This window comes from Ascaphus truei, chromosome 5, assembly GCF_040206685.1.
Source record: "Ascaphus truei isolate aAscTru1 chromosome 5, aAscTru1.hap1, whole genome shotgun sequence".
In the NCBI taxonomy this organism is placed as follows: Eukaryota; Metazoa; Chordata; class Amphibia; order Anura; family Ascaphidae; genus Ascaphus; species Ascaphus truei.
The window spans coordinates 105,548,055-105,572,501 of NC_134487.1; the positions used below are offsets into that span (position 1 = coordinate 105,548,055).

General features: G+C 40.7%; 1 protein-coding gene across 2 annotated transcripts in view; it reads right to left on the reverse strand.

Moving 5' to 3' along the window:
• Positions 1-23,776, reverse strand: part of SOCS2 (suppressor of cytokine signaling 2) — a 302,697-nt gene extending 278,921 nt beyond the window's left edge. The window contains exon 1 of one of the 2 annotated variants that reach the window (XM_075600416.1): positions 23,716-23,776. In XM_075600416.1, coding sequence (XP_075456531.1) covers positions 23,716-23,761 — 46 coding nt within the window. In that variant the 5' untranslated portion in view covers positions 23,762-23,776. The remainder of the gene's footprint in view (positions 1-23,715) is intronic. The other variant, XM_075600415.1, reaches the window with a different exon arrangement.
• Positions 23,777-24,447: the final 671 nt, after the last annotated feature.

A 24,447-nucleotide genomic window follows, 5' to 3' on the forward strand; every position in this document is an offset into this window, starting at 1 on the left:
CTCCATTCCTGAAACCCACATTGTACAACAACAAAAGTACTATGATTATGTACCAAGCCTTTCAGCTGAAAATGCATTGGAATGGGAACCCGAAGAAATGAACCTACCTCCCGACCAATTGTTTGAAGAAAGCAGTGGCGATTCCTATGAGCGCTTCATGGAGGAGATGTGTGTCATACTGGATTCAGCGGGTGGGTCAAGCGTGGATGAAAATGCCTTGCATTTCTGGAGCGAGCAGTTGCAGCCAGACGAAGAGTTAATTCTAGAAGAATGGTAAATATAACAACCGTTATGCGTTGACTGTGCGTTTAAATGTTTTTTTTTTTTTTAACCACCATTTTCCCTTTCAATGCGTGGATACAGCGTAACATTGCAGACTGCATAACATGTAGCGATCACAAAGAAATTGTTGCCGAATACAATATAGTATAACCTGAAAGAGTAGTACACATTGCTGACGGAATAAATATACGTACTTTCCTATCCCTTTAACCATATTAGCAACATTTTAACATAACTCTAACACATACCTGTTTTGTTATCATGCAACATTTAAAAGCGGGTCCCCCACGTATGACGTGGGACCCTTGTCATGGCCCAAGGCGTCCTTAAAAAGGATTACGGATGTAAGTCCCGCCCCCAAGCGACGTGCGCGCCTCAAAGCCTATTGGCTGTCATGTTTTGTTATAGTAACGGTAACTGCAGTGTGTCATGTGTGCGGCTCAGTGTTTGTAGGCGTCAACTGGGCGTTAGCCGAATGTTAATTGAGTGGGAGGAGTGTTAGCGTGCGTTTCACGCTGGTTTAACATGACGTCACACGTATTGCATTTGCGCATTTTGTTATCGGCCGTCCTTTCTGTCCAAACACGTCTGTTTAAAAAGAATACAGATGTACTCGTTTAGAACGAATGTAGTTTCGTATTCATTGTATTTGAAATAAAGATTTTATGTTTAATGGTATTTTCAAGATGTATTGAACGCACAACGTACGCTTTGTTTTGCGCATGCGCTAACAGTTAGTGCAGCCAAGCGTGAAGTGCGTGCGCACACTAAGATGTGCGCGCACATTTTTCAGTATACAGGCAACGTTCACATCATATACATAGTTATGCCTGCTACAAATTTAAAGAAACATTACATACTGATGTACACTTGTACTTCTAACATATAAGTGAGTGACGTGTGTATGTACACAATCATATAGAGCTGTGTAATGCGTTGTCACGGATACATATATAGTAAGGTGCCATATTTGACCATCATGTGTTTGCTGTATTTCAGAGATGTCGGGGAATATACAATCGGATCAATGTATGATTTCAGAAGAGTCTACCTTTATATGAGATGATTGTGAGGAGGAGCCACCGACTACTATACTACATATGGAACTAATTTTATATTGCTTGCAGCGCTTATTAACAAACAATTAAAAATGTGATACCCTTATGCCTATATTGCATAAGCACTTAATTAACATAATGATGTTGCAAAATAGTGCCTCATGAATTTTTATTGAGTGTTCTTTAATGACTACTATCATTTTATGGCATGGTGTGTTTTATATATAACAACCATTCCCACTCTGCTAACACATTTGTGAATTCTATTGTGTAATGGAACGTATGACTGTCGAAACTATGTAACAATAATAATAATAATAATAATTATAATATGAGCATGTTCATGTATAGCGCTGCTAGTTGTACACAGCGCTTTACAGACACATTTTTCAGGCTGAGGTCCCTGGCCCGTGGAACTTACAATTTATTTTTTGCCGCCTGAGGCACAGGGAGATAAAGTGACTTGCCCAAGGTCACAAGGAGCCGACACCGGGAATTGAACCAGACTCCCCTGCTTCAAAATCTCAGTGCCAGTGTGTGTCTTTACTCACTGAGCCACTCCTTCTCCCAATGTAAAGGACACTTACAACCAACTAGCCATTTCTTGTTAAAAATCTCTTGTTACATGGGTATGTTGATAAAATGGTTTGGGACAGTAGCAAATAATGTTATTGGCCAGATGTTGTGGTCCCCTACAATGCATGATGTTCTGATTATGACATCAACATCATGTAATGAAGTACGTTTCTGTGTATATTTCATTAACCTAACTAACTATAGTTTACTGTGTTTATTAAAAGTTCTAAAAATACATAGTATAGTCAATATGATGATATAAGCTACCATAATAAAGCTGGTGTTATCATTTGTCGGTGTTATACATGGATCCTACACAAATTGATACAGACACAAACAGTTGTGTTACAAAGTGTGTCTATGCTAATGTGCACGTGATTGACGTTACAATTGTGAGAATACTTGATAATTAACATCATGATAATGATGAAGTGACGTGATTTATATTCCAAAAATATTACCAACATTGTCATATTGGTAAATTATAAATGCTAAATGACAGTAACATTAGCGACAAATTTGTCTTCTCTGTTAACAGTTTAACACTTGGTACATGTAGGACACATCCACACACGTGTGACTTATACATACACATGTCACAAATTTAAATTAATGTTGACTATTAATTCCTAGCATTACAAAACACCAACATTGCTAAATATAAGATGTAGTACGCATTGTTGTGATTGCAGGCATTCATGCATGGAGTTTTATGATCAGTCAATTTCATCCGTGATGAATGATCTCCCGTAAGTAAAGAAATAACTACAGTTATCCCCTTGTCTCCAAACACCTCTATATTACATTAATGGAATTTATAAGGAAACATACATAAAATGTGATGAAATGGGAGTAATCATTTTCTAATACAATGCACATGAAAGCTCAAGAGTAGCTAAATGCATATACATGATACAGAAAGTACATATATGTAACATTTGTGTTTAAACCAATATGTTGGGTTTTTACTACAAATAATTATAGGAAGATTGATGTAGGCACATCTTATGAGAGATGTCAGCAAATATACATACCATGATCAGTCATACTGGAGATATACCTATAATGCAAAGGAACAATATATAAATTGCAAACATTGACATGCCATCTTCAGTACCGTAAACAACACAGCAAAGTGTGTATTTGGTGTTAAATGTGCAACACCATGTATATTTCATGACATTCAAAATGTAAATCAGGCTGGTGTACACATCATATGGATGTACATGTTACACTGCACCAATAACATTGTATGTAAGCATACTAGAAGCATGAATGAGTATGGGCATAATATGTGTATTGTGTTAGCATAAGGAACAACACAATGCTAAAATATTAGTGCTTTGTTACCCCAGTTTTATTCACATACACACAACTAAAGTAAAATTGAAGAGGGATTATATAACCTGTGCAACAATAACATACCGGTGCCACATCCCTTTGTGCACACAGCAGAGAGAAGAAAGGTGTGCAACCCATATTCATCTGTGTCCTACCAGAAGGGTATATAAAAAAACATTATTGTTAAGATAACATAATGTAAGTATAAAAGTAGAACTTGGAACATATATGTTTTTACTTACAAGAAAAAAATGAATTGATGAGATTCTGGCGTGTCTGGCCACCACTGGCTGTTTGTTCATTTTCAGCAGCTACATGGGTGGGATGGTCGTCTACCACAGGCTCAGCTAGGTCTGACTGTACATTGTGCCTCAGTGCAACATTGTGCAAAATGCAACAGGCAAGGATAATATCAGACACTTTTTGAGGCTTGTATAGAAGAGCCCCACCAGTTCTGTCCAGACACCTAAATCTGGTCTTGAGTAGGCCAAATGTCCTCTCTATAACAGATCTTGTAGATATATGGGCTGCATTGTACCTGTCCTCTGCTTCAGTTTGAGGGTTTAGCACCGGAGTCAAGAGCCACGGCCTAATTCCGTATCCTGAGTCACCTATAATGAATGTAGCACACATAAGCTGACATTAGTGATCAAATTGTACAATGCCAACATTCCTAAATAAAAATGTGTTTTGTGTTATAACATGTAAATGTGTACTCACCCAGCAGCCAACCATGTTCAAAATGTCCCTCTTCGAACGCATGGAAGACTGAAGAGTTCCTCAGGATAGAGGAATCGTGACTGGAACCAGGGAATTTGGGTACCACATGCATTATCCTCATCGTCGCATCACATACCACCTGTACATTGAGTGAATGGTAGTGCTTACGATTGCGGTACACATGCTCACTCTGACTAGGTGCAATCAAAGCAACATGTGTGCAATCGATTGCACCCAGCACACATGGTATCCCTGCTATATTATAAAAGCCAGTCCTGACTTCCAGCCACTCTGTCGCCTCTGTAGGAAAATGAATATAATTCCTAGCGCGTCTATTGAGTGCATAGAGAAACTGGGTCAAGGCCCGCGAGAATGTAGATTGCGAGACCCCGCCCACTATGCCCACAGTTGTCTGGTATGACGCGGAAGCAAGATAATGTAATGAGCACAGCATTTTAACAAGCCCAGGGACTGCACGACCTCTGGCTGTGAAAAAATCTAAATCTCCCCTTATCTCCTGATAAAGAGATAAGATTGCTGCTGAACTCAAACGATAGCGACTTACAATCTCCTCCTCACTCATCCCATCTAACAGGGTTCTCTCCCTGTACAGACGCGGACGAGGCACAACTTGTCTCCTCTGTCTTCTTCTCTGATCTCCTGTCCCTCTACCTGTCCCTCGGCCTGTCCCTCTCCCTGTCCCTGTCGTATCCGCGTGACTGTCCCTGTCACTGTCCCTCGGTGTGTCCCTCCCTTGCCCTATATGATTCTCTTCATCATCAAGCATGTCATAGAAAAGAATGTTCCTCCGTCTCCTAAACAATCTCAACATTTTGAAATGAGTAGCTGTGAATGAGCAGGTAATGGGCGTCCTTTAAATAGGTATGTGATGATGTCAGGTGACATAGTAAAATGCAAGGTGTTACATTAACATAATAAAGTACTTCTGTGGCAAGCTGTGTGCAGTTCTTGTTATAAGTATTTGTTGTGTGTATTCTGCAGGGAATGATGATATTTGGCAATGATGTGACGTGAACCTTTGTAGAAACATTGCTTGCAAATAAATAGTTGCATGTGCAATGCATGTAACACTTGTGAACGCAACAGTCAGTCATGTAATTAGGCAAAAAGGCTGAGATTGACGTGGGAAAAGTTTTGTGTAACATGTGTAATTAGGCATGTTATTGTGACATGTTGACAACAATGAATAGTCGTGTGCATATGCATGCATTTGTGTAATGAGGATAGTTGCTATAGAATGAGTTTACAAGGTGTCCCAATGCTGAATTACTGTACATGTGTGTATAAGTTAGGTTGAAGTGCTTGTAATGCTACGGTTACAATGTAAACATGCAATGTGATTGAGCGTCCAATAAGTGACGTCATGAAAATAGGGAGGACCCAAAACTAGATGTAAACATGAGAATTTAGATGTACATGAACGTTTAAAGATGCGTGTCACATTACAAGCATTGTGTAATGTAAAGGAACATGAATATACGGTGTATGTGTGACATGTATGTCATGTGTAACATCATGTAAATAATTGTTGCTCAGTTCAGTAAAATGTGTGATATGATGTGAGGTTCTCCTTTAAGAGTTGAGTATAGTATTTTCCCTTGGCACATCATCACATGATGAGTAATGTGACCCGCAAATGCTGCAAACATATAAAAGTATAATGTTATGCAAATAATACACGTCAGCTGTGACACAATGCAGGGAATGCCCCCACACTGTAATGCAAATGACGTTTGTATTGTGAGCAATGAAACGTAAACAGTACTATACTGTTATACGTCCCCGCTCCATTGACTCCATTGATGTACAGAAGATTTTTTTTTTCTAAGTGCCGTTCCGGCAGCCTTAGCGATCGTTCTCCCCTCCAAACTGCCAACTTTAGTTGGCGGGAGAAATTGGCCATAACATCTCAATTTCGTAGTGCCGATCAGGCCCGATAAGCTGTTTTTTTTTGTTGAATCCAGCCGATTTAAAAAAGTGGCGATCAGTGGCGAAAACAGGCTTATCGGCAGCCGACTGGCCATAACAAAATAATCGGCTCCGAAACCTGGCGAAATCAAGCACTTATCGGCGCTTACTGAATCTCAAACCCAATTTTGCCTATAAAATGGCGATAAATCCCTTATCAACGCTTACTGCATGAGGCCCTAAGTCTGCTATCCACGAGCACTCCTAAATCCTTCTCCATCAAAGACTGACCTAATTTTGCCCCATTTCATTTGTAATTCACCTGTTTATCCCCCAAATGTATAACCTTACATTTATCTGTATTAAACCTCATCTGCCATATACCTGCCCAAGCTTCCAGTCTATCAAAATCCTTCTGGGGAAAGATTACATCCTGCTCTGATTCTACTACCTTACACAATTTAGTGACATCAGCAAAGATGGAGACTTTGCTCTCTATGCCAACCTCAACGTCATTAATAATCAAGTTAAAAAGCAGGGGTCCCAGTACCGATCCTTGATGTACTCCACTTACAACTTTAGCCCAACCTGAAAAGGTTTAATTTATGACAACTTTCTGTTGTCCATCCTTCAACCAGTTTTCAATCCAGGTGCAAATATTTTGATGGGGTCCAAATTCCTTTATTTTGTACACTAACCTCATGTGGCACCATATCAAAAGCCTTTGCAAAATGTAAGTAGACCACATTACCCTGGCCTAAATTCCTACTTACCTCCTCAAAAAAACTAATATGTTTAGTTTGACACAACTTCTCCTTCATAAATCCATGACGACTGTTACTAATAATTTTGTTATGTATCAGGTAATCCTGCATACTGCTGCGGCCAAGTTTATTCGAGCATTTGCCCGTTCTTGGCCGCAGCAGTAGCCTGGCGCGCGCCCGAGAGTGACGGGCGCGCGCCGAAGCAGCGGAAGAGCGCCCTCCGATCGGGGCGCTCTCCCTACCGCTGCCGGGTCCGCCGGGTCCCCCGGAACCCCCTGCCGCTGTCCCGCAATCGCGGGACACCAGGGCTCCCTCGGGGAGCCCCTGGACGCGCGTGCAGGGGGCGCACGCTCCCGAAGACGCGTGACCGCGCGTCTATGACGCGCGGCACGCCGAGGGGCGGCCACTAGCAAGCCGGGAAATCTCCCGGCTTGCGGATCTGGCCGCAGTGTGATAAAGTGTGTCGGTAGTGTATTATCCCATACTAAAACTTCAAGTAGCTTCCCCACTATTGAAGTAAGGCATACAGGTCCGTAATTCCCCGGGTGTGATCTAGCTCCCTTTTTGAATATAGGCACCACGTGAACATTAAATGTAATGGTGTGGCTATTACTGAATTTAGCTACTTAAGAACTCTTGGGTGCATGCCATCGGTGCCAGGTGCTTCATTTACTTTTATTTTATCAAGTCACCTATGCACTTCTTCCTAAATTAACCAATTGTTTGTTAATATAGAGGTTGTGGCTTCCTCAGAGGAAAATAATTTGTGTAATATCTCTGCTTTTTCCTTATCTCCAATAATTTGCCTGCCCATCTCACACTGAAAGTGTCCTGTATTTTCTTTTCTAATCTTTTGATATTAAGCTACTTAAAGAGCTTTTTAGGGTTAATCTTACTTTCTATTGCAATACTTTTTTTATTTGAAATTTTTGCTAATTTGTTTGCCCTTTTGTAACTTGTGTTACATTCCTTATAATTCTGAAATGATGCTGTCACATACCGAACACCTACAGTATGTGACTTGTATATTGGAGAAGAGTTAATACCTAGCTATCTAGCTGTCCCACTTTTCACCTTTCGCAACGCTCCCTCAAATCAGGGGTACACAAACTGAGGGCATGACATTATTTTGGGGGGTGCAGCGGTTACAGAGGCCCTCGCTCGTCAGCGCAATGCCTCTGTAACTCATTTACCTGAATTGAGCCGGTTTCGGGCCACACGTCGCCATGGCAACGCGGCATCAAATGATGCCGTGGGCTCATTTGACGCCCGTCACCATGGCAACGCGGCGTAAAATGACGTGACGTCACATGACCCTGCGGCGTCATTTGATGCCGCTTTAAAGGTATGGGGGGGCACGACACAGGGGGAGTGCAGGCAGGGGGGTACAGCGCTGGAAATTTGCACACCCCTGCCTCAAATGAACACTATCTTCCCTCTATCCATTCCAATATACCATCTGTCAACGAACAGCACACTTGTGAGCATGTGACTTACAGTATATATGCAGGTATATATAACCAGGGTTAATACACACAACTAAACTAGCCAGCTCGCATTTATCCTTCACAAGGTACTTCAAATGAGTTCATATTTACCCTTATTTAGTTGTAATCATATCTATCCGCTGCCACCACCAAAGAAATATTAAAACTGTAATTTGCAAAATCGAATGGTCCCTGTTTATTAAGAAGAAACTACAGTATGCACGTAATACACAAAAATCTGTTATAGCAAAATGTGTCCAAAAATGTATTTTACTCTCTACAAAGCATACAACAGTTCATTCAGAGCTCAAAGCCTTACTTAACTGAACTGAAGAAGTCAGTTAATCTGATGAAACGCGTAGGGAAGGTGTGCAGTGGACCTTCACAAATGCTTGCTACAGAACTGCTTGGGATCTTTACCGGTCCGGTATCCAGCACGATTTTCGTGACGTCTTCCGCTGGTCCGCGGCATTTACCGTCCCCGATGGGAACCAAAGAGCATCTGTTGGTGTGTATCCGGTGAGAGATCATCGCGGAGTGCCTGATACATCAGTTCCTGCAGGCGGTGAACAACGAAGGCAGCATTCTGATCCAGTGGTGTCACGGAGTAAATACAGCAGCGAAGCAGCGTTTCCTGGTCCTAGGAGTATGAGTATATCTCATAACATGCTTTTAATTGTTCTATGTTTGTGAGTTCATTTTTATTGAGATTTTTGGGAATTAAATATATCCATTTTGCACTAGGATTTGGCGCTTTTTTTCTTCTTTTATTTTTCTATGCAGGTGGAGAGGGAGGTCGTTGTACCCTTTTAAAGAAGCTGCCTGTTTTTCCTGTCAGTGCTACATTTACTCCCCAATTATTGGACAGAATTGTTTGGACTCTATAGGACTACCTGCATTGAGCAGAAAAAGGAAAGTTCACAGCACTACATATTAATTTTTATGGTTATTTGCATTTTTTTAGTTGTTTTTTATTAGACATTGAATTACATGCATTTTTGGTATATATTCATTTTTTAAGGTTACATTCTATTTATTTTAATATTTACAATTTATATTCATTTATTATTTAGTACCATCTATTTCTGGCAATTCATACTCTAGCGTAGACCTCTATTGTACATATATATACATATGTATATATATATAGTATACTGAGGCAAAAAATGGGGAAAGGGAGAGAAGGGAGGGGAGGAAAGGTAGCCGTCGCTACAGCTCTGCAGATGGGTGCTACGATCAGGGGCAATGCTAGAGACATACAAGAGAAAAAGATCCCCTTTAATGAAAGCACTCCAGACAGTTAATAAATCTTAGTAAGTGACCAAGTAGTATAAATTGATAAATAGCCAGTGTATATAACACAACAGAACCGGTTGAAAGTATAATGATGTGGTTATCTAACTTAAAAACAGTAACTTTATTATGAGTAGTACTTAGTTCAAGGAGTATTCATTGTCGAGCATAATTCCTGTCTAGTATGCCTCTATACCATTTATTATGCTAAGGTATAGAATATCAAAATCTCTGGAAAAGTTATCTGCGAATATTAGTGTTTCTGTGATATGGTTATCATGTAGATGAGATTCGCATATCTACAGTACATTTTGCTTTCAACATTGAACTTCCAAACAAATCATTAAAACACAAGACTCAACAGAAATACTACGAAAAAAGTAACAAAGCAGATAGAATGCTGGCACGCAAATTAAAGCAAAAACAAGCTAAGGCTAAAATTCATAACATCCACACTAAAAATGGCTCAGTATCCCACAACCCCAAAATTATAAGTGATGCATTTAGGGACTACTACACATCCCTTTACAATTTACCAGGCCCAGTGGGAGACTCGGCTAAAGAGAAAAGAGCAATAAAGATCCGGAACTACCTAACAAAATGCCGACTTCCCACTCTAGACCCAAATGACATCACAAACCTTGAAAAATTATAGAGCCCCTGGAAATTATGGAAGCAATAAAATCCCTGAAAATTGGGAAGGCCCCTGGTCCGGTTGGATTTTCTAATCTATATTACAAGAAATATTCCACAACTCTCCTCCCATTTCTTACCAAAGTATTCAAAGAGATGCCACTAGGCCTCCCCCCCCCCCCCCCCTAGAGACATGCTTCAAGCTACCATAGTGGTAATCCCCAAAGAGGGGAAAGATCCTCTGTTGCGCTCTAGCTACAGACCTATTTCGCTGTTAAATACAGACCTAAAACTATACGCAAAGATCCTGGCCAACAGATTAAATAGTATCCTCCCTAAATTGGTTCATCCGGACCAGGTGGGGTTTGTCCTGGGCAGACAAGCCCTTGACAACACAAGGAGGACAGTGAATCTAATACACGTAGCAAACCTTACAAATTGCCCATCTCTATTACTCTCTTTAGACGCAGAAAAAGCGTTCGATCGATTAGATTGGCAGTTTATGTCAGCTACGCTTTCGCAGATGGGATTCAGAGCCAACATTTTAAATAGTATAAACACTCTATACTCCACACCAATGGCCACTGTGAGGACGAACAGCTTTTTGTCTGACCCCTTCCCAATATTAAATGGAACTAGGCAGGGGTGTCCGCTCTCATCTTTGTTGTTTGCCTTAGCCGTAGAGCCATTAGCATGCCAGATAAGGCTGAACCCCAATATAGCGGGTATTTCTGTTGGTCAGGAAGAATTCAAAATAGCTCTTTTTGCGGATGATATACTATTGACGCTTTCAAAACCTCTCACATCCCTCCCTAACCTTTTTCAAGTTCTATCAGAATTCGTCTCACTTTCAGGTTATAAAATTAATCATTCCAAATCCATGGCCCTCAGTTTAAATCTCCCCAAAGAATTAGTAAAATTACTACAACTAAATTTTGACTTCAAATGGAACGCGAACCATATTAAATATCTAGGGGTTCAACTAACAAAAAATTATTCGACTTTATACAACGTAAATTTTAAACCCTTCTTTGACCAGATAGTCAAGGACTTAGCTACTTGGAACCCATATATAATATCTTGGTTTGGGAGAATAACTACTATTAAAATGAATATTTTACCTAGACTCCTATATCTCTTTCAAACTCTCCCGGTTAAAATCTGTCAGAAAGATTTAAATAATATTCAGAAGAAAATTTTGAAGTTTGTCTGGCAAAACAGGCGACCTAGAGTTCGCAAAGATATTCTTTATAAGTCCAAATCAGAAGGAGGCTTAGCTCTTCCGAACTTACAAAACTACTATAGAGCAGCTCAATTAGGGCAACTTGTAAGCTGGCATTCAAACCCAACCGAAAGGAGGTGGGCCGAGATAGAGGAATTGATTTGCTCCCCATGCAGAATAAAAAATCTTCTCTGGCTCAACAAAAAGTCTAGACCACCCGAGAGTTTCAAGAACCCGGTGATATCCTTTGCCTGTAATATCTGGGACTCCCTCAAATCCGAGTTTCAATTAACCGGTACCCCTTCCCTCATGAAACCCCTATTCTTGGACCCCTCTCTTCCTTTTTACACAGAAAACCCGCTCTCCCATACCTGGGTTTAAAAAGGACTCACGAGAGTCAAAGATATTCTCGTTCAAGGGAAAGTCCCCCCATTCGCGTCTATGCAAACGAATCATGATATCCCCTCTTCCGATTTTTTCAGATTTCTCCAGGTTAGACATTATATCCAATCAGCCTATAAACCGAGCCAACCCCATACTTTAACTCTGTTTGAGGATTGGTGTTTACACCAGCCCCACACAAAGGGCATCACCTCCAGAATTTATCAAAGCCTATCCTCTATCAAGAGCAATCAAACCCCCGATAAATATATGGTATCCTGGGAAAAAGATCTTAACGTCTGTATAGATCTTGATACCTGGAAAGACATCTGGGAAGCTGCCTCCAAAATCTCATCGTGCGTTGTAATAAAAGAGAATATTTACAAGTTAATATACAGATGGTACATGACTCCTGCCAGACTGCACTCTTTTCTCCCAGGGGTCTCCCCACTATGCTGGCGTGGTTGTGGCGAAGTGGGGAATATTCTGCATATATTCTGGTCATGTCCCAAAATCCAACAAACATGGACGGAAGTGTTCACCTTAATACACAAGATCCTAGAAATCACTGTCCAACATGACCCAGTATATATTTTGCTAGGCAAGCCAATAGCCAATATTCCCCGAAAAAAAGCTAGAGTACTAGCCCAAATGTTAAATGCTACACGGTGTACAATTGCCAAAAATTGGAAACAACCTGCCCCCCGATCCTTAAACCAAATAAACAATAAAATCTGGCATATAGTTTATATGGAAAAACTCTCAGCCTATCTGAACGGCTCTACCTCGCGATTTTCTGAGATTTGGGCCCCCTGGTTTCGCCATGCAGGTATATCCCCATATATAGATTAGAATACTCGGAACAGAGTGATACATGTGGTATCTAAGTTGTTGTGTACAATGCTATATTTTTACAAATGCTTCCCCTCCCCCACCTTCCCACCCCCCCTTTTTTTTGTATTTGTTATATGTTTTGTTAATTCTTATTTTGTATGAAAAAATGCTCAATAAAAATTCAAGTAATAAAAAAAAAAACACAAGACTATTTCCCTGAACACATTCTGAAATAAATATATGTATTACATAAAAAAATTAGTATAACAGGGTATGTCCCATTGTACCTTTCTTTCCCCACATAGTATATCTGCTATGTAAGTCCTGTTAAGTTCCAGACAGTAGTGGGTTAATTTATGGGCTAGTGACCACCCTTCTGCTTCCCTTGAAAGTGAAGGAAAGAAGGTGGTGAGTCATGGCCTGTGTACAGCCCCTTGGAGGTGGGTACAGTTCATGATCCCACCCCTTCCAGAATTTTACAAGGGGAGTAGCTAAAAGTTAAGGAGTCTGATCCTGGTCCCCAAGGAGAGAGGGAGGCTGTCAGTCTTCCCCATCACGGGAAAGCAGGCCCACTCTAGGCCGGACAGCCTAGAGACCATTCAGACCAGAGCCCCACACTATCGGGGTAGCACCATCTAGAGGTCCTGGGACTTCAGAAACCATGCTGTGCTATGAAGAGCTGCCGTAGCTATGCAATAAAATCCTGTTCAACTATACCCCTGCCTGGTGTCAGTTCCTGGGCAGGAGTGTTAAGGAATGCAGTGGTGGGGACTGACACCCATACATCATAGGTCTCATCACAGCTGGAGGCGCTGAAACCAACCACAAGAAGAACCCAGAGATCTGTCCAAGCCTGTCCTGTTCCTATCTCCCCAGCACTGGTCCCTATGTGAGATTGGGGGGTGGTGGGGAACTGTGTTACATTAGAAATAAGCAAAACCCTTTTTTTGCAATTAAGTCATATTATATTTGTACATATAGAACATACCTGTGTGGCTCTCAGGAGCCTAAGCCTCCGTTCGGGGAGCCTGGGGTACATGCATATAATACAATCTCGTGGTGCAATGCCTCCACCTGGGAGGGATCCCAACGGAGAGGGAGGAGGCCCTCACAGGAAACAATCACGGTAAGCAAACGGTTGTAAAACAGAACAGGCTTTACTGCATATATGAGCATAACATTTACTAAACACATTAAAGGTTAGCACTGCATAAGGATATCACATAATCCCCACACCCACCACCGTGTACCCCCACACCGTGTCCACAGAATAACCCCCATTGTCCCGTGGTCAGCGCTGCCACTATGTGAGAGTACTCTCGTGTGTGCACGTGCGTTAAAGATTCCTCACAAAGGATCAGACAAGCTTTATGGTGATGTCCGGTTCCTCCGGTGAGAAGATCTGTGAGGGTGGTCCACACTTGGTACAGTTCCGCTCTCTCTGCTGAGCAGGCTTGATCCCAAGCCTCTTGATGGAAGCGCAACATCCGCTTTAGCCCTAACTGGTTCTTGATAGTAAGGGGCAGGGTCCCTAACCTGGGGCCTGTCCCTGAAACAACTCAAACTACTGGGTGGCTCAGGGCTAGCTGGGGCCTAGGGGGCTGCTGGCCTAGTGCAGGGAGTCACTGACTCCTGCACCCTACCTCCTTCCCCTAGCTTCCCCTGGCGCCGACTGCCTGGCTGCAAAACCCTGCGAAATGTATCTAATCTGTGAGCAGGGAGATACTGTAGCCCTATTGGCTCCCTGGCGTCACGTGGGGTCCCCTAAGGCTCATGGGACTTGTAGTCCCTGCCTGGAGACCTCTTCTCATTGGTGGCGTTTTGCGCGCTGCAACTGTGCATGCGCGAACTTCCCGGCCGGCCACTGTGTGAGGAACCCCATTGCGCATGTGCAACCACAATGAAGATGGCGGCACCCTGCTTCGGGAGCGCCAGGAGTCCTCGCAACGCAATTGCGGCCCTAGCAACCGGCCGCACGCGTCCCTGGCAATCTCCAGATAGGACCCTAATTGCCCCCACTCTTGCAACCGGCCGAGGGGACCGCCATTGGGCTCGGCGGCACCCGCGATCACCAGCAAGGTGAGGGGGGCGACAGGCAGAGGGGGACCTGGCTACACATATAAAGCTGTTTCATAATTGATTTTCGTCACTGTATGGAGTATTGCTATTAGCTACTTCACCTTTTTCTGTAGGTTGCAATTCTGCACACTAATGTTATCTTTTTTGCATTAAGCAAATTAATTTCACACAAGAAATTCTAATTTTTCCTTTTTCTTAAATGTCCATTCTCTCTTTTTTCCAATCAAAAACAGAATTGGAAAAGGGCAAGTTTCTCATCTAAATGGTTCTGTTCATGTCGGATCTTTTATAAAAGGCAAATAAACCGCTCATCCATGTATGTGTACGTGTATATGTTGTGCAACATGTGCTCTAAGGAAAAAATGAATTGTATTTCAGAGTAGATCCCAGAAGGATCAGAAAAGGCTCCCTCATATGTCGAGCACTCAATGTTGGGGTACAATAGTAAGACTTGCATTGGTCTATTGGTGTAAATACCATTGATAGGACAAAATATGGCGCATCTCAAACGGAATCGCTCAGAAAAAATAATAACATTTTATTTAATTAATTTCAACTGGTAAGGTTAAAAACACATATAAAACATTCAAACATTAAAAAAAAAACCATTAGGAAGTGGTTAGGTGAGCAATCAATCAGTCAGTAGATATCAGTATAGTATACAAATATAGTTGCTCACCACAGAGACGTCTTATTGCAGAATATAGTATATATGGACAAGCAGGTAAGTGTCCCTTCAACCCTATATAGTGAAAAATTCACGATGTGTGTAGGTCTAGGTAAGATGTTATCAGAGGTGCAATCTATGTACCTTTGTTATCAGGTATATGCACTTGCTCGGTAGTGGTATATGAACTATCACACACTCTAGGGTGCAGTACAGCACAGGCATGGAGCTCTGCTCCAAAGGGAAAAGTCAAAGGTATATACTTTAGTCACTCATATAGTATTTATGTTTTATCCAGGAAGTCTGGACGTCCCCACCGCAAATGTCCATTCTCTCTTTTTTCCAATCAAAAACAGAATTGTAAAAAGAGCAAGTTTCTCATCTAAATGGTTCTGTTCATGTCGGAACTTTCATGTTTTTCTATTGTAATGTGTACTAGTGCAGATTTGTATTGCAATTAGTATTAATTGGTACTACTGTATATATCAAGGTAAGTAGAAAGACGGCGGTCACTGCTCCTCTGAAAAGAACTCCAACCAAAATTATTGAATTTTATTATTGTCTTTGTGGTCCAGTGTGACCATTTATTAAATACTGGTATTTTATACTAATCCGCAGTGCGCTGTTGTGATTTTTGTTTGTTTTTTGCAATTACAATAATAATCACTTTAACTATAGCCTATGATAAATGAGGCCCTTGTTGAACACAAACACATTACTCCACAAACTGGTGCTGAAGGGATTAAACTTAATTTTATGTGTACTGGAAAATTAATTGTAATGAATTTATATTTGAGCAAATGGAAACCACAGCAAAGAATTTATGAACGTGAAACAAGTAGCTGCAAATTAGAACGTGCTGAATAAAAAAAAGAGTATACAGCAATTACTGAATCCACAGAAAGTATCTGCAGGATTAAGGTTATTACATAAAATATAATTGCAGACAGCAGTATTAAAATTAATGTGCTGCAGCATAGAAGGATGCAGAGATTGTATATATGATCACATTTCATATGATATTTTTGTTCAACACATTGAATTAAAGCTGAAAGTCTGCACTTCTATTGCATCTCGGTTGTTTCATTTCAAATTCATTGTGGTGGCGTACAGAGCCAAAATTATGAAAATTGTGCCAGTGTCCAATTATTTCCGGACCTAACTGTGTATATGTATATATATATGTATGTATGCAGAGATTGTATATATGATTTTATATATATATATATATATATATATATATATATATATATATATATATATATATATATAAAATCATATATATAAAATCATATATACAATCTCTGCATACATACATATATATATACATATACACAGTTAGGTCCGGAAATAATTGGACACTGGCACAATTTTCATAATTTTGGCTCTGTACGCCACCACAATGAATTTGAAATGAAACAACCGAGATGCAATAGAAGTGCAGACTTTCAGCTTTAATTCAATGTGTTGAACAAAAATATCATATGAAATGTTTAGAAATTGCAACCATTTTCATACACAGTCCCCTTATTTCAGGGGCTCAAATGTAATTGAACAAATTAGCACAATCATAAATAAAATGTTCATTTTTAATACTTTGTCGAGAATCCTTTGCAGGCAATGACTGCTTGACGTCTGGAACGCATGGACATCACCAAACGCTGGGTTTCCTCCTTTGTGATGCTTTGCCAGGCCTTTACTGTAGCTGTCTTCAGTTGTTGTTTGTTCGTGGGTCTTTCTGCCTTAAGTTTTGTCTTCAGCAAGTGAAATGCATGCTCGATCAGGTTGAGATCAGATGATTGACTCGCCCATTGCAGAATATTCCACTTCTTTGCCTTAAAAAACTCCTGGGTTGCTTTCGCAGTATGTTTTGGGACCATTGTCCATGTGTAAAGTGAAGTGCTGTCCAATCAACTTCGCTGAATTTGGCTGAATCTGAGCAGACAATATATCTCTATACGCTTCAGAATTCATAAGGCTGCTTTTGTCTTCTGTCACATCATCAATAAACACTAGTGACCCAGTGCCATTGTAAGCCATGCATGCCAAAGCCATCACACTGCCTCCACCGTGTTTTACAGATGAAGTGGTATGCTTCGGATCATGAGCCGTTCCAAGCCTTCTCAATATTTTTTTCTTCTCATCATTCTGGTACAGGTTGATCTTAGTTTCATCTGTCCAAAGAATGCTGTTCCAGAACTGGGCTGGCTTTTTTAGATATTGTTTGGCAAAGTATAATCTAGCCTTTCTATTTGTAGCCGTGACCACGGATTCACCCCAAAGAGCGGGAAGTTGCGCTTGCAAATAGTAGTTGTAAAAGCCCGCGAAGGAGAGTGCATTGTCCCTTGACCCAGCAGCCCTGCGGGGAGGGTCAGGTGAGAGAGTCTAGCCAATGAGCGGAGGAGGTGCAAGAGATATAGGCCGTGGTTGCGTGCACGTGGAGCCAGAGCTGATTGGAGAGGAGAGGAGATGGAGAGTCTGTGAGGGGAGGTTGAACTGCCCCGGCGCAGGCCAGGTGCCCCAGGTCCAGCTAGCCCTGAGTCACCTTAGAGACAAGCTGAGCTAGGGATCGCCTTAGTAAGGTTCCTGCCCCCTAGTAACTGTAAGTTTTGACCGGGACTATACTGTCGAGAGGGAGGTCTGGGCTCAGACCCCCCCTGGAGTTGCCAGAGTCCGGGTGGGATCGCCCCGGACCCTAGAGAGAGAGATAGAGCGGTGTCGACGTACAGAGACCTTTTTTGAAGATCGTGGCAGTTCCGAGCACCGGAGTGCTCGGCAGGTATTTCATCAAGTTCACCAACTGTATCATTCATTCACCCAAGACATAGTGGCTGCGCAGTCACCCATACACACACATAGGGCCTGCTGTGAGCAGGAGGACTAATCCGTAAGGATCGGACACGGGGTGGGCTCACCCGGTGGCGGGTGTGGGGATTATTGTTGGCGTCCGCCGTGGCGCAGGTTGTGGAGCGTCCGCCGTGGTGCTAGGAAATGTTGACGTCCGCCATGGCGTGTTATATAATGTATACCCATATGTAGGAATGTTATGGCATGTAATGTACTGTGCGTTTGGTCTACAAGTAAAAGAGATTGGTTTTAGAACTTGGCTGTGTAAGTGTAATTCTTGCATATACGTCCTGCGAAGACTCACTCCCCCTTTGGCGGGAGCTGTCGCAGGTGGAGGCGCTGCACCCGTTATAAATATTGCGCGCACCCCAGGCTCTCCGTGGCAGAGACTTAGGCCCTGTGAGCCAGCAGGTAATACAGCACATAGTAGCAGCTTGCTAATGATAGGAAGCAGGGCTACATATTCTTGAGGCTTATGATGGTTTGCACCCTGTGGGGAATCCTCTGTATTTGCTCTCATGAAGTCTTCTCTTTATGGTAGACGTGGATAATGATATGCCTACCTCCTGGAGAGTGTTCTTCACTTGGCTGGATGTTGTGAAGGGGTTTTTCTTTGCCATGAAAAGGATCCTACGATCATCCACCACTTGTCTTTTGTGGACGTCCAGGCCTTTTTGTGTTGCAGAGCTCACCAGTGTGTTCTTTTTTTCTCAGAATGTACCAAACTGTTGATTTGGCCACTCCTGCTATATCTCTGATGGATTTTCTTCTTTTTTTTTGCAGCCTAAGGATGCCCTGTTTCACTTGCATTGAGACTTCCTTTGACCGCATGTTGTGGGTTCAAAGCAACAGCTTCCAAATGCGAATGCCACACCTGGAATCAACTCCAGACCTTTACCTGCTTAATTGATGATGAAATAACAAAGGAATAGCCCAAACCTGTCCATGAAACAGCTTTTGAGTCAATTGTCCAATTACTTTTGGTCCCTTGAAAAAGAGGGGGCTACGTATTAAAGAGATGTAATTCCTAAACCCTTCCTCCAATTTGGATTTGAATCCCCTCAAATGAAAGCTGATAGACTGCACTTTAAGCCCATATTCATTATTTAACTGTAACTTGAATTTATTTTGGTACACAGCTGAAATAACAAAACTTGTGTCAGTGTCCAATTATATAGAAAGAGAGAGAGAGAGAGAGAGAGAGAGAGAGAGAGAGAGAGAGAGAGAGAGAGAGAGAGAGAGAGAGAGAGAGAGAGAGAGAGAGAGAGAGAGAGAGAGAGAGAGAGAGAGAGATGATTACAACTATAACATTTGTTGCAGGCCCCTCTGGCAGTGAAAAGGATTAAATATATGCCATTGCAAACTTTCACCCAAAAGGGGTTAACTGTAGCTGCTGGGTAATGCTATTGAAACTTAATTCCTTTCTATGTTCCTTCAAATAAACAATTCCACCTGATGAAAGGTCCGTATGGAACCTGAAATGTTGTTAATCCACCGTTCTTAGCTTTCACATTAAATGGAGAACTTCATTATGAACTTGAGTAGATCTGTACTTTGTATCTCTGTCTTTGAGGAGACCGGCACTTTGAAGAAATTGTTTGCCTTCAAACAAACAGCCACATCATTACTAGGAGAGAGGGCCCTATTCATTAGAGATGAGCGAAGCATTCGTAACACAATCTAAATTTAGCACAGTCATGGTTTTCAGGACATACACAGAAATCTCAAGCTTTTGCTAAAAACAAGCTGTAATAAAAATGGTGGGGAATATGATGTATTTTGTCTGCTGCTTCGGGGGGTAATGTGGTTACCGTTTGCTTTAAAAAATACAATATATTGGGGTTATGACAGGTCAAGACTCTTCCTGGGTCTGTCCAGAGTTTCAAAGAGGACTTAATTGGTGGGTTAGCACTTATGGACCACTAAAAGTACAAGATGTGTTGTATGGGGCAGATGAAATAAAGGCAGTTGTTTTGCCAGAGATGGGATTAAAATATGTCTTTCTTGACATCTTTATAAACTGGATCCTTTTAGAAGTACTTTCAAAGCATTCACTGGAGAGTTCTGCAAGGTTCAGGAGGCGTGGCTAAGAACGTATTCCACCAAAGAATGAAATTAATAAAAAATTAGGATATACAATGATAACCTCTACGCTAGAGTATAATGCTCAGATATCTGTAATCGTTGCAAAGAGACGCATGCAATGAGACCACCGACGACATGCGTAAGAGAAGCAAAGGACAGATATCCTTTTGGCACTCAAATTCTTTGTTATAAAACCATCAACCTTGCAGCTGATTTATAACAAGGGTAGGCTTATGTGGTTTCAATGGGGAAAAAAATAATACATAAGTCTTGCAAGGTATTATGAAAATCAGAATTCAACAGAGGTGTGTTTTGGGATCAAACACTTGAATTTTCATCTTTGTACTCCAGTGACCTATTTGGGGAAAACCTATGAAATGTAATGTATAGGGATTTCTGTTTTATGTTTTATCCTGTTATTTTAATAAACTGTTCTGCATTTCTTGTAATTGTATGGTCTTGTAATCTTTTTTCTGTAATCTATGCACTGTATTTATATATATATATATATATATATATATATATATATATATATATATATATTAATCAATTCCTTAATAAGTAATGCTTTGTTAAGTGCATAGTTTTTTTTCTATAATAAACAGGGGACTGATACCTTGGCAGATATATATCAATTTTGCAAAATTCTTGGGTGGTGGCAGCGTATAGATATGTTTGCAATTGAGTAAGGGGTTAATATTAATTAATTGAAAGTACCTTACACAGGAGAAAGGTCAGTTGGCTAGAGTAGCAGTGTGTATTAACCCTGGTTGCATATCTAAGTCACATGCTCACTTGTGTGCTATTCGCGACAGATGGTATATGGGGACGGATTGACCAGAGATATTGTTTATTTGAGGGACCTTTGCGAAGGTGAAAAGTGGGACTGTTTGCAAGCTGTGTATTAACCCTTGTCCCATATGCAGGTCACGTGCTCCCAAGTCTGCCGTACGTGACACAAGCCAAGCAACAATAGCCAACGAACAGATTACATTTTGCCACAATTTATATTTTTTGTGAATCTCATGAAATATGGCAGTTTTTGCCATGACTTTCACTATACACTTGGCAAAATTCACTTGACAGCTAAGGTTTATTTATCTTTATTAAGGGGGGGGGGGGGAAGTAAAGGAAGCTTAAGCAAATTGTTTTCTCCAAAAGAACCAGCACATCATTTCACACTTCTAATCCTGTTTAATATTACTATGGATAACGGGGCAGCAAATTAGAAAAAAATCATAATATCTGACAAACTGCTCGCTTTATCATTCAAATTTCTCAGAAAGAACTGGCACAACATTGTACATTTCTAGTACGGATTAGAATTATTATGGATAACAGGACAGTGGGAATTGGACGTGCATAATCACCATATCACTCCTTATCTGTGTGATACTAATCTCTTAAAACACTTTTCAGGGCGATTTGCTGGAAAAATATGGAGTATCTCCTAATTTTCCATTGACGTGGGATGGAAGAATTTATTTCCATGGGGAAAGAAATATTATATTCACACCATTTTATATATTAAGACATAAATATTCACATATATTTCCAGTGAATGATGAGGGAGTCCCCCAAATAAATAGGGAGAGTTTGCCTGTCTGACGTGCAGGAGAATTTTTTGTACAATCTCTGTAACAAGAAGAGTTTCTAGGGAAGCTGGGGGGAGTATGGATGGGCGAAAAAAAAGGTTGCGAATCTGGCAAAAACAATTAATTGTTTTGTTTGTGAAACAAATTTCCAAAAACATGCAAGGTGTCTAAATTATGCACGGTATTGTGATTAAAGTGATATAAGGGGCAAACAACTCTAAATTACAAGAATAGTGATTATATAAAATAAAATATAATAAAGTGATAAGTGATGAAAATATTTGATAATACAACCACCCAGCTCAAACCTCACTGGTGGGACCTGTTTCACGGGTTCCAAAGATTTAAGCAATTTTCTCAAACATCCAGGGGGAGCATATGGGGAAAAAAAACAACAAAGTACACAAATATAAGTGCAGACGTTTCCGAAATGTTGAATGATAGATTGTGTCCTGTCTCGTATAGATATACTACTCACAGGACTTTAGAGTAAATCAGGCAGCTGGCAAATAGGGTTGCTACCCATGTAGATGGCTGTGATCTGGGCCCCCCTTGTTAATATACTCCGTCAGCAAAGATGGTATATAAAATGAGAGAGAAAGCTACATAGTGCGATCAAAAAGGTAAACTTTATGTATAAAAAATGGGTATAGAAATGCGCACTTACAATGTGCCAGTTAAAATCAAGCGTGTATCACAAAAATGGTGAAATAAGAAGCTCCCCGAACTGCTCACCGCCTCCCTCGGGTGTCTGGTTCTCTTCCACTGGTCTATGTGCCGATTCAGAGCTTCCCTCAAAGCGCCCGTCCAGGAAAGTGATGTCACGGCTGCAGAGTTGGTTAGCTGCGGGTCGCCTCTAAGCCCAAAATTGGTCCACTCAACGCGTTTCGCCCAGCCTGCTGTAGCTGTTGTCGGCTTCGTCAGGAGCCAAGACACAATCTATCATTCAACATTTCGGAAACGTCTGCACTTATATTTGTGTACTTTGTTGTTTTTTTTCCCCATATGCTGCCCCTGGATGTTTGAGAAAATAAATTATGCACGGTCACATGACCAATGTGCTAGGAGACATGACCCTGCATACATGATATATTTATCTGAAAATGTGGCAAAAAAACAAACATTTTTCATGAAATTATTGACACAAAGTCGACATTTTGCCAATGTGAAATTTGTATAAAATTACAATTACCAACATATGCACCTCTCTAGCTCAGACTGTATATACTTACTCTGTGATATAATAACATATGCACCTCTCTAGCTCAGACTGTATATAGTTACTCTGTGATATAATAACATATGCACCTCTCTAGCTCAGACTGTATATAGTTACTCTGTGATATAATAACATGTGCACCTCTCTAGCTCAGACTGTATATACTTACTCTGTGATATAATAACATGTGCACCTCTCTAGCTCAGACTGTATATAGTTACTCTGTGATATAATAACATGTGCACCTCTCTAGCTCAGACTGTATATACTTACTCTGTGATATAATAACATGTGCACCTCTCTAGCTCAGACTGTATATAGTTACTCTGTGATATAATAACATGTGCACCTCTCTAGCTCAGACTGTATATACTTACTCTGTGATATAATAACATATGCACCTCTCTAGCTCAGACTGTATATAGTTACTCTGTGATATAATAACATATGCACCTCTCTAGCTCAGACTGTATATAGTTACTCTGTGATATAATAACATATGCACCTCTCTAGCTCAGACTGTATATAGTTACTCTGTGATATAATAACATGTAATTTATTCAATTATCTAGCAACAAACTGCTGCTTGCTGAAATGTAGCCCTGCAATTGATTCCAAACTAACATGAAAAAAAAGTACAGCAATCACAGTTTCAAAAGAAGCGAGTAATAAAACAAAGAAATATAGGAGAACGATAACTCACGCTTTCCAGATGAAGGTGTACATGAAATGAACAAATGACCCTGCATGCAAAAATCCTCTTCTGATAGTCAGGAGTAGCTTTTCTGTTCCAAATATTTCCCTTACACACATACACACTCATCCTCACAACTCAGGTTAAACAGTTTCTAAAATGTAAATAAACAAGAATGTTTTTGATCCCACTGAAGTATTAGCTGCACTTGTTTATCCCTTCCATTCATCAGCTGTTGCCATGTGTAAATTCTGGGTATTTGGACATTATTACTAGGAAGAACTGTGCTGATGTTTACAAGATGAAAGCTCTGGAATGCATGGCTGAGCAGAAGTCATTATCCCTTTTTTATTTTCACTGCTTGTGAAAGCATATTAAATAACGTTTTGTGACTTCCAGATGAAAAAAAAAAGAAAACCCATGTAAGAAGGTGTCATTCTGATTCTTGCGTTTATAAAAGTTAATATGAAAAAAAAGTCAAACTAAAGCTTAAGGTGGTATGAGTGTGAGCAAATACTTCTAATTCTCTACAGAAACACCACTGAAATATATATATATATATAGTCAGCTTAGAGGGTGACTTATTCTTTTTTAGACTAACCAAGAGTTTTTCATATATAAATTGGACCATATTAAAAAATAAATTAAATAGACCTAGAGGTGTGGAAAAGTTGGCTACACGTTCTTGCACCTTGACATACACCTTTGCACACATATTGCACTTATCTAACACTTTGAGGG